The 11,972-nt window shown below is 28.4% G+C and overlaps 4 protein-coding genes across 4 annotated transcripts; 1 reads left to right on the top strand and 3 right to left on the bottom strand.

The window, feature by feature from the left end:
- Positions 1–212: 212 nt before the first annotated feature.
- Positions 213–3,936, bottom strand: LOC126914636 (solute carrier family 25 member 16-like). The gene is made up of 7 exons (XM_050718804.1): positions 3,581–3,936; positions 3,227–3,319; positions 3,017–3,150; positions 2,428–2,613; positions 1,822–1,978; positions 1,085–1,226; positions 213–989 (listed from the first exon to the last, which is right to left on the bottom strand). Exons 1-7 carry the CDS (start codon positions 3,642–3,644, stop codon positions 815–817), a joined length of 951 nt encoding a protein of 316 aa, XP_050574761.1. The 5' UTR covers positions 3,645–3,936; the 3' UTR covers positions 213–814.
- A 117-nt stretch (positions 3,937–4,053) lies between these two features.
- LOC126914637 (39S ribosomal protein L15, mitochondrial) lies at positions 4,054–5,877 on the bottom strand. The gene is made up of 5 exons (XM_050718805.1): positions 5,592–5,877; positions 5,181–5,335; positions 4,789–4,954; positions 4,548–4,707; positions 4,054–4,478 (listed from the first exon to the last, which is right to left on the bottom strand). Exons 1-5 carry the CDS (start codon positions 5,709–5,711, stop codon positions 4,177–4,179), a joined length of 903 nt encoding a protein of 300 aa, XP_050574762.1. The 5' UTR covers positions 5,712–5,877; the 3' UTR covers positions 4,054–4,176.
- A 363-nt stretch (positions 5,878–6,240) lies between these two features.
- Positions 6,241–8,258, top strand: LOC126914635 (guanine nucleotide-binding protein subunit beta-like protein). Its single transcript, XM_050718803.1, has 5 exons — positions 6,241–6,457; positions 6,661–6,869; positions 7,155–7,361; positions 7,543–7,653; positions 7,896–8,258. The coding sequence occupies exons 1-5, from the start codon at positions 6,349–6,351 to the stop codon at positions 8,211–8,213; spliced, it is 954 nt and encodes a 317-aa protein (XP_050574760.1). The 5' UTR covers positions 6,241–6,348; the 3' UTR covers positions 8,214–8,258.
- On the bottom strand, positions 8,248–11,804 carry LOC126914638 (NFU1 iron-sulfur cluster scaffold homolog, mitochondrial-like). Its single transcript, XM_050718806.1, has 4 exons — positions 11,288–11,804; positions 10,674–11,095; positions 9,985–10,088; positions 8,248–8,534 (listed from the first exon to the last, which is right to left on the bottom strand). Exons 1-4 carry the CDS (start codon positions 11,365–11,367, stop codon positions 8,313–8,315), a joined length of 828 nt encoding a protein of 275 aa, XP_050574763.1. The 5' UTR covers positions 11,368–11,804; the 3' UTR covers positions 8,248–8,312.
- Between the last annotated feature and the right edge of the window lie 168 nt (positions 11,805–11,972).

Here is an 11,972-nt window from a genome sequence, read left to right as displayed (position 1 = left end):
GATGTCGTGTTTTTCCTTAATCTCTATGTCTAAATTTGACAAAATTAAAGGACGATTCAGACTAGCGACCACGATACGGTCCAATCACGTCATATCAGGCACCTGTCAAAATTGCTAGCACGTAATCCAGTAGGAGCATTTGCAATAGACAGGCAGTTCAGTGAAATGAAATGAAAAGCTCTTGATTGGTGACCTGACCTGGCATGATCTGATCTCATTGCGATCGCTAATTTGAATCAAGCTTGAAGTTAGAATATCTGCTAAGCTAATATTTTTGTCGGTATAAATAGGTTAATACTTTATTAATACTTTATAGATTAATAATTTTTTGTATAAAATGTTTAGCTAAGTCGGCTAATATAATAGAAAAGTATATGATTTCGTTAGAAAAAGAAAGTGACCTTCGTATGTCTTCTACGCGGTCACTTACGAAAAGCTAATCATATCTAATTATGTCCCCTTCGAAACCATCTAACTTGTACCTGGAACATTTTTTATATCACTAAAAACAAGTGAAATATTTCAGGTGGTCACGTTAGTTGGTCCACCCTAAATATTTATTCTATGTATACTTCGCAAATATTTTCCATATATTTCACATATTCGTGGCATATCATACTTACATAAATTTATCGCATATAGATAATAAATTAGATTGAAAGAATCACCTCTATGTTGCAAAGTAAAAATCAAACAATATTTTTGTCCCAGTAATTGTAGAAAAATATTAATATCAATTGCGTTTTACCACTAATAGAAATATAAGAACTGAGACATTAACTCTCTGATTAAATAGAACTTCTGATTAAATAAATTAGAATTTTATTCCAGTGTCTAAATGTAATATTTGTTTCATGATCTCGTATGTTGTAAAACTAACTGATACCATAGGAATAGCTCGTAGATAATTAATACTCATTCCACGATACAGACCTTTTGCAATACCATTTTCTTCATATATCGTTTTTATAGTCTGTGACATGCTAGAACTAAAAGTGAATTATAATTAAATATTGTGTAATAAATCATTAAAGAATTAAATATCCTCTTTTATATTCACATTATAACGGTGATAGACTCTTACTTGCATTTGTGAGTATTATGATCCATCATACCTAGTTGCATCCGTCTTCTAGTAACATCTAATGGATAAGAAAAACTTTGAGCAACAGCACCGGCAATACCTCCACACAATAATCTTGCTGGTATCGTTAAAACTAAACCACCTATAGTTACATTAACATATAATTTTTACCAAGTATTAAAGACAATTACACAAGTTGGAATTATGCATTTTATAAAATTTAATTACGATTTTGTATGATAGATCTTATTTGTCGAAAAATGTATAAAGAATTCTTAACACTGGGGGACCGGAAACGCGAATTCGCGTCTTTCATACTTCATGCGGTATCCTATAAAAACTTTAACTGCTGTTAAATAAAAAAAGCAATGGATGCTATAAACGTGTTTAAATGAAAGTGTTTTTACATCACATGTTTGAATAATACGAAACCGTTATCAATATATCAGATATAATATTGGTCGCTTTGAATCTTTTTCAGTCGCTCCAATGACACCCGAGAATTCAGGCTATATGCTTGTCAGAGCGGCCGGTCCCCAGGGTATTAAGTATTTGTATACTTATATTAATTAAAATATTTTTCAAAAGTGTTATTAGAAAATTGTTAAATTTGACTAAAGACCAAATATCTCTTCTATTTTTATATAACTCTTACCGAAAAATATTAATTTATATATTATTATTGAAAGTAAAATTTCTATTTCAATAAATCGATACAAATTTTAAATTAGTCATACCAGTATTTCTGTCATATTTTTCACAAAAATAATTTGGTGCATGTTTCATGCATAAATATTTAAGTTTTTCAAATGAATAAAATGAAAATCCTGCATACGGAATCATGCCAATAATAGTTGGCCAAAACCCTCTGTACAATGCACGAATACCACCTTCCTGAAAGATTCAATGATATAATATTATTATTAATCAAAGTTCGATTATTAAAAAGATAGTATTTTATGTAAATTTACTTTCTTTTGTTTTTGGAGTTATTATTTAAAAAATTTTTTTTACAAATGAATATGTGGTAATAATATATGAACCAATTCACAATTCAAAAAGCTCTAAACTTTGCACTCTATGTTTTAATTGATATGTCAACTTTCTTGCTGTTACTACCTATTCATATAAATTACATATATATTTATAATGCAGCTGTTTCTTATATGTTTTTGTGCATTTCAACAAAAGCTTAATTACATGAGATCAGAATAAGTAATTTCAAATGTAGATTAGTCACATCTTTTTATGCAAATGTGTTAATATATATTATGACAGTAATATTATCTTTAAATCTCAAAACTTCAAGTCTTTTAATAACATTTAATGAAATATGAACTCACTTTTTTGAAAATTGTGATACCCGCATGTACAATCCCTACATAAATATGTTCTCCGGCAACTTGAAAAGCAAGTCTGGCTCTAATGACATCAAGTGGATATGTTAATGTAACTGCAGTAACACCAGCAGCAGATCCAGCCAGAAACTTATCTGTATGAGTATGCGTTCCAAAAAAGTCACCTAAATACTGGTAGAAATAAAAAACTAGCTTAATTTACTTATAATTTCAATTATATACATTTAATTTTTTCAACAAGAATGTTGTATTTATTTCCCTTCATTGAAGCTGTATGTATGTATCTTATATTTGTATAAATAAATTATTAAACATTTTTAGAAGATAGGTAAATTATTAAATATTTTACATATGTGTATTTATATGTGTATTTATGTGTGTATATATGCAATATATTCACTTGCATACATAAATCCAAAAATGAATCTAAATTGTAAAAGCTCACCTTTAAATTATGAGCATGTCTTTATATTAATAACGGTTACTTCGCTCTGTGGAACCACTTTACCCAGAAAAAATTGACATTATTTTTTTAATTGTTTCAATACAGAAGGTTGCATTTACTAATAATTACCTTTTTATATAATTCAAATGTAGTAAATTGTGTTGCTGCATATGGAAATATTCTAATCATTTGAGCACAATTTCCTTTGTAAAGAGCAATAAAACGTTCACGTTGAATTATTTCTTTCAATCCGGAAAGGACACCTATGTAGTAAAAGAAGTTAATGCTTCGATTGTATTGTTTTTATATATTTTTTCTTTACAAAGTTGCATTCTTTACCTAAATGTTTATAATGTTTATTATGTGCTTGCAATAATATTTTTATCCTATCTAGTGGAGCTACTGTTGTTTTTGAACACATTCCAGCTACCCCTGTGAAATGCTCATTACTAATAAAACAATCTTTATTTATTATCAAGCAATTTATGTAATAATATCGCAAATTCTTTGAAATTGATTACTACTTTTCCTTAATAATAATAACGGCACAAATGTTATCATAAATATGAAACTGTTCTACTATGGTTGATAATAAATAATTCACATAATATTTCGCTCTAAACGAATAATAATTAAATGAAAATGCGTTATTATTATTCAGTGACATTTTATTAGAAGAAATGTTTAACTCACCGCCGGCAATTAAACTTTTTAGTAAAAATCCATAATCTTTCTCGGACTCAACGCGGAATGCCATTTCTGAATCGTTAATGCAAGATGTACCTAAATATTATATTGGGAGAAGTGGATCGAAGCACAGCCATAGAAAGTTACTGATTCCATTCCACTTCACTGCACAGATAATACTCCATTGCTTGATAACGGGATCACTAGTTTTTACTTACTTTTTCTTATTCATATTAAAAGTGCTGTATATTTAGGTTATGTTTTCTAGTAATATTTATTATCTATAATTATGAAATATTATTAAAAAAATAAATTAAGAAAGCAAATTATGTATGAAAAATACAAAACAAAATCTATCAAAATAACTTTGTATTTGTTTTAATTAAAAAAAATCTTTTTATTTAAGATTATTTTAATTTATTATAATTTATTCAAGCCTGCTGAAAAGTGTGTATGTGTAATTAATTTATCTACCACGGTTTAAAATTTAATTCTTTTATTCTACAATAAAGGCATCAACCTGTTCAGTTTTGCACAGTTTCTTTTTTACATGTTATTTATTTATTTATTTATTTATTAAATATGTTCTAGAAAGAAATAATTCAACTTGAATAGAATTCCTTAAGATAATCGGCTTTAGGTTTCAGAATTGCTTTATCTTTAAGACTCACAACCCAACCAGGCTCAAGACCATAAAATAATTGTCTAGGATCTTTACGCTGCACAAGCATTTTGTAATTAGGATCATCTTCAATTTTTGGTAGCTCGTAACCATATTTCTGAGATAAAACCAAACGTTCACGAGAAATTTCCTCAGGATTTGCTAAATATCCTCTTGTTTCTGCGCTCATATAATATTCTAAACAATCTGTCGGAGGTAATAGCCTGCGTGGTATTGGTTCTCCTAAATATTAAGCATGTTTTAAATATAATATTATCAAGCTTTTAATTCTAATATGCTTTAAAAATTTACCAGTAGTAAAAAATCTATCAATATCCTTTATTGCATGTAAACAATGAGTATCGTAATATGCAGTAGTAATAGTACCACCATTTCTTTCAATTGCTGCAATTACTGGTTCACTGGCCCATTGGACTTCTATATTGACTTTTGCTTTGAAGTTATCGGCTCCCTAAGACATGATTTTAAGCAATTTCTGTCTTGGGAAAACATAATATTTAATGTTCCTATATAAAAATATTAATTTAAATACCTCATCTGTAAGATGAACACCTGCGTGTTTCCATTCTACTTTAAGATCATATAGTCCTGTGTTGATTATAGATACAAGATCAATAGGTTTAGATGAATCTACTCTGTTTGTATCAATATATAGTTGCAATTGTTGCAGAGATAAAGGAGGATATTCTCTTCTTAAACTATAAATATATACAAAGCAAAATGATATTATATGATACACAATACTTGATACACAATACCAATTTTCAACTTATTTTTAAACTAATATAAAAGTTTCAAAATTTTAAATAAAAAATTCAAGTATATGTCATAGTTAAAATATAGTTTTCTAATATATACATCAATATTATTACATTTTATATATAATTTTATATATAAAATTTATATAGAAATTAAACAACTCACTGGTGCCCTTTATAATATGGTTCACGACTAAATCTAAGATAAAATGGGTTATTTCCAGTTTCATATCCAATTCGCAAAAAATTCTGTCTTTGACCTGATCCCTTATTACCTGCTCCGTGCTTATTTCCACCATGTTGACCTCGACCACGTTTTGACTGTTAGAAATACACATTTTTTAAAAATAATTCTCAAATTAAATTTTTATATATTTATAAAAAATTATCATGTTACATATACATATACTGATCCAAACAATATTATTTAAACTAAAATATAAGACATAAAAATGAAAGCTAAAAATTTGAAAATATTGATAAAAATAATATAATTTTTATTCAAATATTCATATGAAGCTTAATTTCAAGCATATTAAAATATAAACACACAATATAGTTTTAGAATAATACTAACAGGTTTATTTGCACCAGGATTATTTCGAATGTTATTTAAAGCTAGTCTAGGTAATGTTCGCAACATCGACAGTGCTAAATCTCTTCCTTGTTTACTGGCCATTATTTCGGAAAGTTTCATTACGTTGTTTCTACTTTCATATATCTTTATACAACAATAATATTTATTAAATGTATGATCATTTCTTTATTCCTAATTTTCTCGCACATCAAAGAACATAACCTCAATATAAAAATCAATACATATCGTGGTCGTACGATCATATAAACGTTCATAGTCTGCTTAACAAGACGAGGCAGTAAAACATTAACAAAATTTGATTACTGCAGCTGCATCTATTGGTTGAGCAAGAAACTCGAGCGAATGTCAGCATCGTATTTTTGAATAGACCAATAAAGGAGCATTCAGACGATCAATATATATTTTCAATACAATATTGAAAACCTTAAATATTGACAATAACGTTAATCGTCTAAAGAATCTCTTACGTATGATAGTGTTGAAAACCTTAAAATTGACAATAATATTTATCGTCTAAACGCTCCTTTAGACCTTAAGTGGCATACCTAGAATATAGCTTTAGGTTTACATTTTAAGCACATGAGTTGCATATCTACAAAATATATAAATTGTGACAGTATACACATTCGAAAAGAGGAGGGTTGTCGTTCTTTTCGTTCGACGCTTTGTTGAATGTGGGTCGTGGATCGGAATCTATTTCAATCCATAACGTAAAATATCTTAAAATAATCAAAAAATGACTGAAACTCTTCAATTAAGAGGGACACTTCGGGGACACAATGGATGGGTCACCCAAATCGCGACAAATCCAAAATATCCGGATATGATACTGTCTTCTTCACGTGGTAAGTAGCCACGTAGCGGTTTACACGTTGTCTAGCATTATTACTACTATTTATTTGCATATCTATTATATATATGTGTGTGTTTATTTACATTCGTATAGCTTTTCAAAGTATTTTATCCATTTATATTTTGTTAATTTCAAGGGAGATGGTAATTTAACATACGCAAAATATATGTAAAAATTTGTACATTTTGTTTGTAGATAAAACTTTAATCGTATGGAAGCTAACACGTGACGAAGCCAATTATGGTATTCCTCAGAAGCGTTTGTATGGTCACTCTCACTTTATTAGTGATGTAGTGCTATCGTCCGATGGTAATTATGCTCTATCTGGTTCATGGGACAAAACTCTTCGACTTTGGGACTTGGCCGCAGGTCGTACGACACGACGATTCGAAGACCATACCAAGGTGTGAAATTTTCCTTCTGATCTATGGTCGTCGCTCTTCACGAGATACATGGAAGCTTTTTTTTTTCAATTTTTTTTTTTTATTGAATGCCATTGGCAGAAGATGTAACTACGTGAGTCTCTGGGAAATATACTGAAGCTTTTTTTTATATATTTTTTTATATTTAATAAATAGAAGAGGTGGGCAATTAAGTATATAGTATTGTAAGTACTGACCACATTTGATACACAAATTTATGTTGCTTGCAAATGATCAATTGCATAAATTAAATAATTGTGTTAACAGGATGTTTTAAGCGTCGCCTTCTCCGTGGACAATCGTCAAATTGTTTCTGGTTCCCGAGACAAGACAATTAAACTGTGGAATACTTTGGCTGAGTGCAAGTATACTATTCAAGATGATGGACATACAGACTGGGTTAGCTGTGTACGTTTCTCTCCGAATCATTCGAATCCCATCATTGTTTCTGCAGGCTGGGACAAATTGGTCAAGGTACGTTAAAGCTATATAAAATACTAATATTTATTTTAATCATAATAACATGATGTATATATTTTTATTGAACATGATATTTGTGAATGTATGCGGATATGGGACTGATTTTCGAAGTTGTAAACTATTTAATAAAGTGTTAATTATTTTTATTTTTCACTAGTTGTATAATAATTCGCAGGTATGGAACTTAACAAATTGTAGACTAAAGATCAATCACAGTGGACACACTGGATATCTTAATACGGTTACTGTCTCCCCTGATGGATCGCTTTGTGCTTCAGGCGGCAAGGTATATATTAGAAAAATATAAATAATGTCATCATCGATATAGCTCTTTTATTTAATTACTCAGCAAATTCTATATGAATCACTTCATTTTTGTTCTTTCCGTGAAATTACAGAATTATTTGAAAATTGCACTATTTAAACCTCTTATATCTATAGTATGATCGATATTATTGCAAAATGTTTAAACTTCTAGTTATATAAGAATCTATAGATATCAATTAAAAATTGCTCTTTTATTTGCAGGACTGTAAGGCCATGTTATGGGATCTGAATGACGGAAAGCATCTCCACACTTTAGATCATAACGACATTATCACAGCTTTGTGCTTCAGCCCTAATCGTTACTGGCTATGTGCTGCATTTGGACCTTGGATCAAGATATGGGATCTTGAAACCAAAGAAATGGTTGAAGAATTAAAACCAGAGGTAGTGTCTGCAACGAGTAAAGCAGAGCCACCTCATTGTCTGTCTTTAGCGTGGTCTACTGATGGACAAACCCTCTTTGCCGGCTACTCAGACAATACTATCCGTGTTTGGCAAGTTTCTGTATCTAGCCGTTAAAGACTTTAGACTGGAATAAAATAAAAGCAGAAAAAAAAGGAACAAGTGTTTAATTTATTCCTACATATACTATGCTCTTACAAAACAATGATTAAAAGTCTACTTTTCACTAGGTTTAGAGTTTTTAATCTTTTCTTCAAACTTTTCAAACTCCTTTTTTGCGATTTGATCAGTTTCATCCTCCACTTGCACTACTCCAAGCACTTCTGGAATATAAAATTGCATCATATTTTGAACTCCATTTTTTAAAGTGATCACAGAACTTGGACAGCTTGTGCAGGAACCTTGCATTTTCAATTTCACTATGCCTTCTTCGAAGCCCTATAATCAGATATAATACTAGAGATATTGCCAGTTTCACAATTCATAATTTCTTTATTCCCTATAATTAAAAGCTGCTTAAAAATGAGTGAACTAAAGTTACTATTGCAGATTTATATCATATTATATTTATATTATAGATATAAAAATTTGTTCTAAAATACAACTTATTGTTATTTTATACTTTCAAATTACTTTATAAAATGACGTAATTTTACGTTCATGAACATCAGTTACTTATGTAGTTTTATGCCAGGACAGCTAACTTCAACTTATGAAAAGATATAATTTTAACAGTAGCTATATATAAATGTGTCATATCTTTTAATTTAGAAATGAAATTGAACCTCTTTTTAATTTATAAAGCTCATTTCATATGGATTGTGAAGTATTTTATAGTTAAAATGTACAAAAAAGTTAAAAGTTGTTAAAAATTAATTTTATATTTATATCAGATACCATAACTATTGTAAGACAAATTTTAACAGCTATGATATAACAGTTGATACTCTTAACTAAAAATTTTTAATTACCGGTAATCATTATCGATGACGGAAATTTTATTTTAGTTATAAATAATCATTATCAATGATGGACATTTAATTTTGGTTACAAGTAACCAATATAAATGGCCGGAATCTTTTTTGGTTACCGATAGCCATTATCGCTGGCAAAACCTTTTTCTGTTTACATTCGGCTATTGTTAATTATTATTAATATGACTGATAACTCGAACATATTCATTGATAATGTAAAAATAATTGATTATGGAATTTATATATTTTATTAAGCAAAAGGAAAGGTATGAAAATATATGGAACAAAGAAGAAAATTAAAAAGTGTTGTAACACAATATTAATACAAGCGTTAGTAAAAACATTGTACTATAATATTGTATTACAATAGTTTTTATTCTATTCTTTGTTTCATTTATTTTCATACTGTATTTTGTTTGCCTAGTAAAATATATAAATCTTATAATTAAGTTCTTTTATGTTGTCAATGAATACTAATTATCAACAGTTGTAATAACAATTGACAATAGTCGAATGTAACTGGAAAATATTTTTGTCATCGATATTGGTTAGCAGTAAATAAAAAGATTTTTCGTCGCGATTAATGATTATCGATAAACAAAATAAAATTTCGGTAATCGATGATTATTGATAATCAAAAAATTTCCAGTCATATGTATTGGTTACTGACAAACAAAGTTAAATTTCCTTCACCGATAATGGATACTGATAATTAAAATAAATTTTAATCATTTAATTTTTCAAGAAATTACTTTGAGATTTATCGATAACTGGCCTCAATTTAAATAAATATTAATTTCTATGACTTTTTTCCAAGAAATGTTTAAAGTAATTATTATTTTCGCCTCCTGATTTATATTTATCGTTTTTCATATATTAAATATTCAACAAAATAGGAATAAATTATTACACACCATAAATACAATATCACCTCCATCTTCCTGTACTGTCGGTCGTATTCGAGTATCCAATAATTCTTTTATCATTTGTACTATTTCACTATCATCCTCACTAATCTCTATAATAAATAAAGTATTATTAATCATATAGAAATATTTTTGTTTTTCAATATACAATATGTCTGTCTTAAATATCTACGCGTGATTAGTTTTGTAAATATCAGGAAGGAGAAAAAATGTTTCAAAATAAAAGTTGTTTGACTTCATGACAGAAACTGTGAGATATTTCAGGCAAATTTATAATCCATCTATTCCAAAACAAATGATAACTCTTGTAAGAAACAGATTATTTGTAAACATTTAAAAACTAAGGTTGAAAATATTAAACATATTTTGCAAGAAAAATTAATAAAGAGAGAGAGATCTACCCTTGTTTGTTTCAATTAAATTTTTTTCTTTTATAACTATGTATTATCTTCAGGTCACTTGAAGATAATATTTTGAGTTTGTCTGTATATACATTACATTTATGTATCAATTATTTAAAAGATGTTTCAAATGAAAGTTATTAATTAACACTCTGTATACATACCACTAAATTGAGAAATATACAAAATATCTATTAAATTATAAATATATAAATTATTTAGTCACACTATATAAACAATTTTGTATGAAAATTGACAAATAAAGAGGAATCTTACGAGTATCTGTTGCAGGCTGTTCATCGGTTAATATAGGTAAGCCAGTTGCAAAAAAATCCATTATGACAGCAAATATTTCTGGTTTTAATAATTTCCACTCAACATCTTCATCAGCTTTTGATATTGTAATAAAATCAGGACCAAAAAATACAGACTTTACACCATCAATACGGAATAACATTTTTGCAAGTGGTGAACAATATGCATCTGTAGCATTAGGAAAATCCTTAGTTTGACCTGTTTCTAACACTTTAACTCCAGGTATAAATTTTAAACTATTTGGATTTGGTGTGTCTTGAGTTTGTATAAACATTGTACGATTTTGTATAATATTAAACGTTTTTTTAACAGGAAGTAGATTTGATCTTAATATAACATTATTGTACTCTGTATACATACATGCAACACAATCTTTAAAAATTCTGCAACATTAATAATAAATAATTTAATATGTAATAATATATCACATAAATAATTTTATATTATAAATAGTAAAACAAATTAATAAATAATGTAATATTACGAATCATTAAAGTTTTTATATTTATATCCATTTATTTGTTCGTTTATATTTAAAATTTTTCACAAATTAAGAATAAAGTTTGATGGCTTACTTCGAATATTGATACGTTATTGAGGACGTACGTAATAATTGTCGACTAATAGGTAATGTGTTTCTTAAAATTTTATCCATTATTGTTTCGTTAATTACTTTTCATTATAGAGATTTGCGGTTAGTTTCTATCACTATTTCTCGTTTTCGTGTTTGCTTTCGCTTATTAATGTATGGATTATTTTTGTTGTTTGCGCAATTTCATGTTATTATTGTACATATTAACAGATGTGGTGCCAACGATCGACAGTATTTTATTAATGTTTATATACAATTTTTAAGTGACAACTAGGTCTTCTAATGCTTTAAGGTTATGTAAATCTAATAACAAATACAGTACAAATCATTGTATACAATACAAGGCTGGCCACGATCATATAAACAAGTCTTGACATTCGCTAAGGAGAATCGTCCGAAAATTGAGTCGTGTCTAATCGTGAAAAGTCAATATGGAAGGTCAACAAAGTTCGAGTTTCTGTCAGATAGATAGAGATGAATAGAATATTTTTGTCTTTGTCTGAGACATTTATAACATGTCACGCATGCGCAGAACTATAACCTTCTTATCTTCCATGTTGATTTTTCACAACTAGATACGACTCAATTTTCGAACGATTTTTCCTAAGCTTCAATATGTGAATGTCGAGACTTGTTTATAGGTATGATTATTGAGCTGGCAACTCGTC

Source organism: Bombus affinis, chromosome 3 (assembly GCF_024516045.1).
Source record: "Bombus affinis isolate iyBomAffi1 chromosome 3, iyBomAffi1.2, whole genome shotgun sequence".
Taxonomy (NCBI): Eukaryota; Metazoa; Arthropoda; class Insecta; order Hymenoptera; family Apidae; genus Bombus; species Bombus affinis.
This window is presented reverse-complemented; position numbering and strand designations above follow the sequence as displayed.

Excerpts from the sequence above, each read along its gene's own strand:
- LOC126914636 (XM_050718804.1), bottom strand. The coding sequence starts at position 3,644 with ATGGCATTCCGCGTTGAGTCCGAGAAAGATTATGGATTTTTACTAAAA. Across the intron at positions 3,320-3,580 it reads AAAAAGTTTAATTGCCGGCG|GGGTAGCTGGAATGTGTTCA; the intron begins GTGAGTTAAACA and ends AGCATTTCACAG. Across the intron at positions 1,227-1,821 it reads AAAATATGACAGAAATACTG|GTGGTTTAGTTTTAACGATA; the intron begins GTATGACTAATT and ends ATGTAACTATAG.
- LOC126914637 (XM_050718805.1), bottom strand. The coding sequence starts at position 5,711 with ATGAAACTTTCCGAAATAATGGCCAGTAAACAAGGAAGAGATTTAGCA. Across the intron at positions 4,708-4,788 it reads GTGTTCATCTTACAGATGAG|GGAGCCGATAACTTCAAAGC; the intron begins GTATTTAAATTA and ends ATCATGTCTTAG. Across the intron at positions 4,479-4,547 it reads TGATAGATTTTTTACTACTG|GAGAACCAATACCACGCAGG; the intron begins GTAAATTTTTAA and ends CTTAATATTTAG.
- LOC126914635 (XM_050718803.1), top strand. The coding sequence starts at position 6,349 with ATGACTGAAACTCTTCAATTAAGAGGGACACTTCGGGGACACAATGGA. Across the intron at positions 6,870-7,154 it reads GATTCGAAGACCATACCAAG|GATGTTTTAAGCGTCGCCTT; the intron begins GTGTGAAATTTT and ends TTGTGTTAACAG. Across the intron at positions 7,654-7,895 it reads TTTGTGCTTCAGGCGGCAAG|GACTGTAAGGCCATGTTATG; the intron begins GTATATATTAGA and ends TTTTATTTGCAG.
- LOC126914638 (XM_050718806.1), bottom strand. The coding sequence starts at position 11,367 with ATGGATAAAATTTTAAGAAACACATTACCTATTAGTCGACAATTATTA. Across the intron at positions 10,089-10,673 it reads ACAGCCTGCAACAGATACTC|AGATTAGTGAGGATGATAGT; the intron begins GTAAGATTCCTC and ends TATTTATTATAG. Across the intron at positions 8,535-9,984 it reads GAGGTGATATTGTATTTATG|GGCTTCGAAGAAGGCATAGT; the intron begins GTGTGTAATAAT and ends ATCTGATTATAG.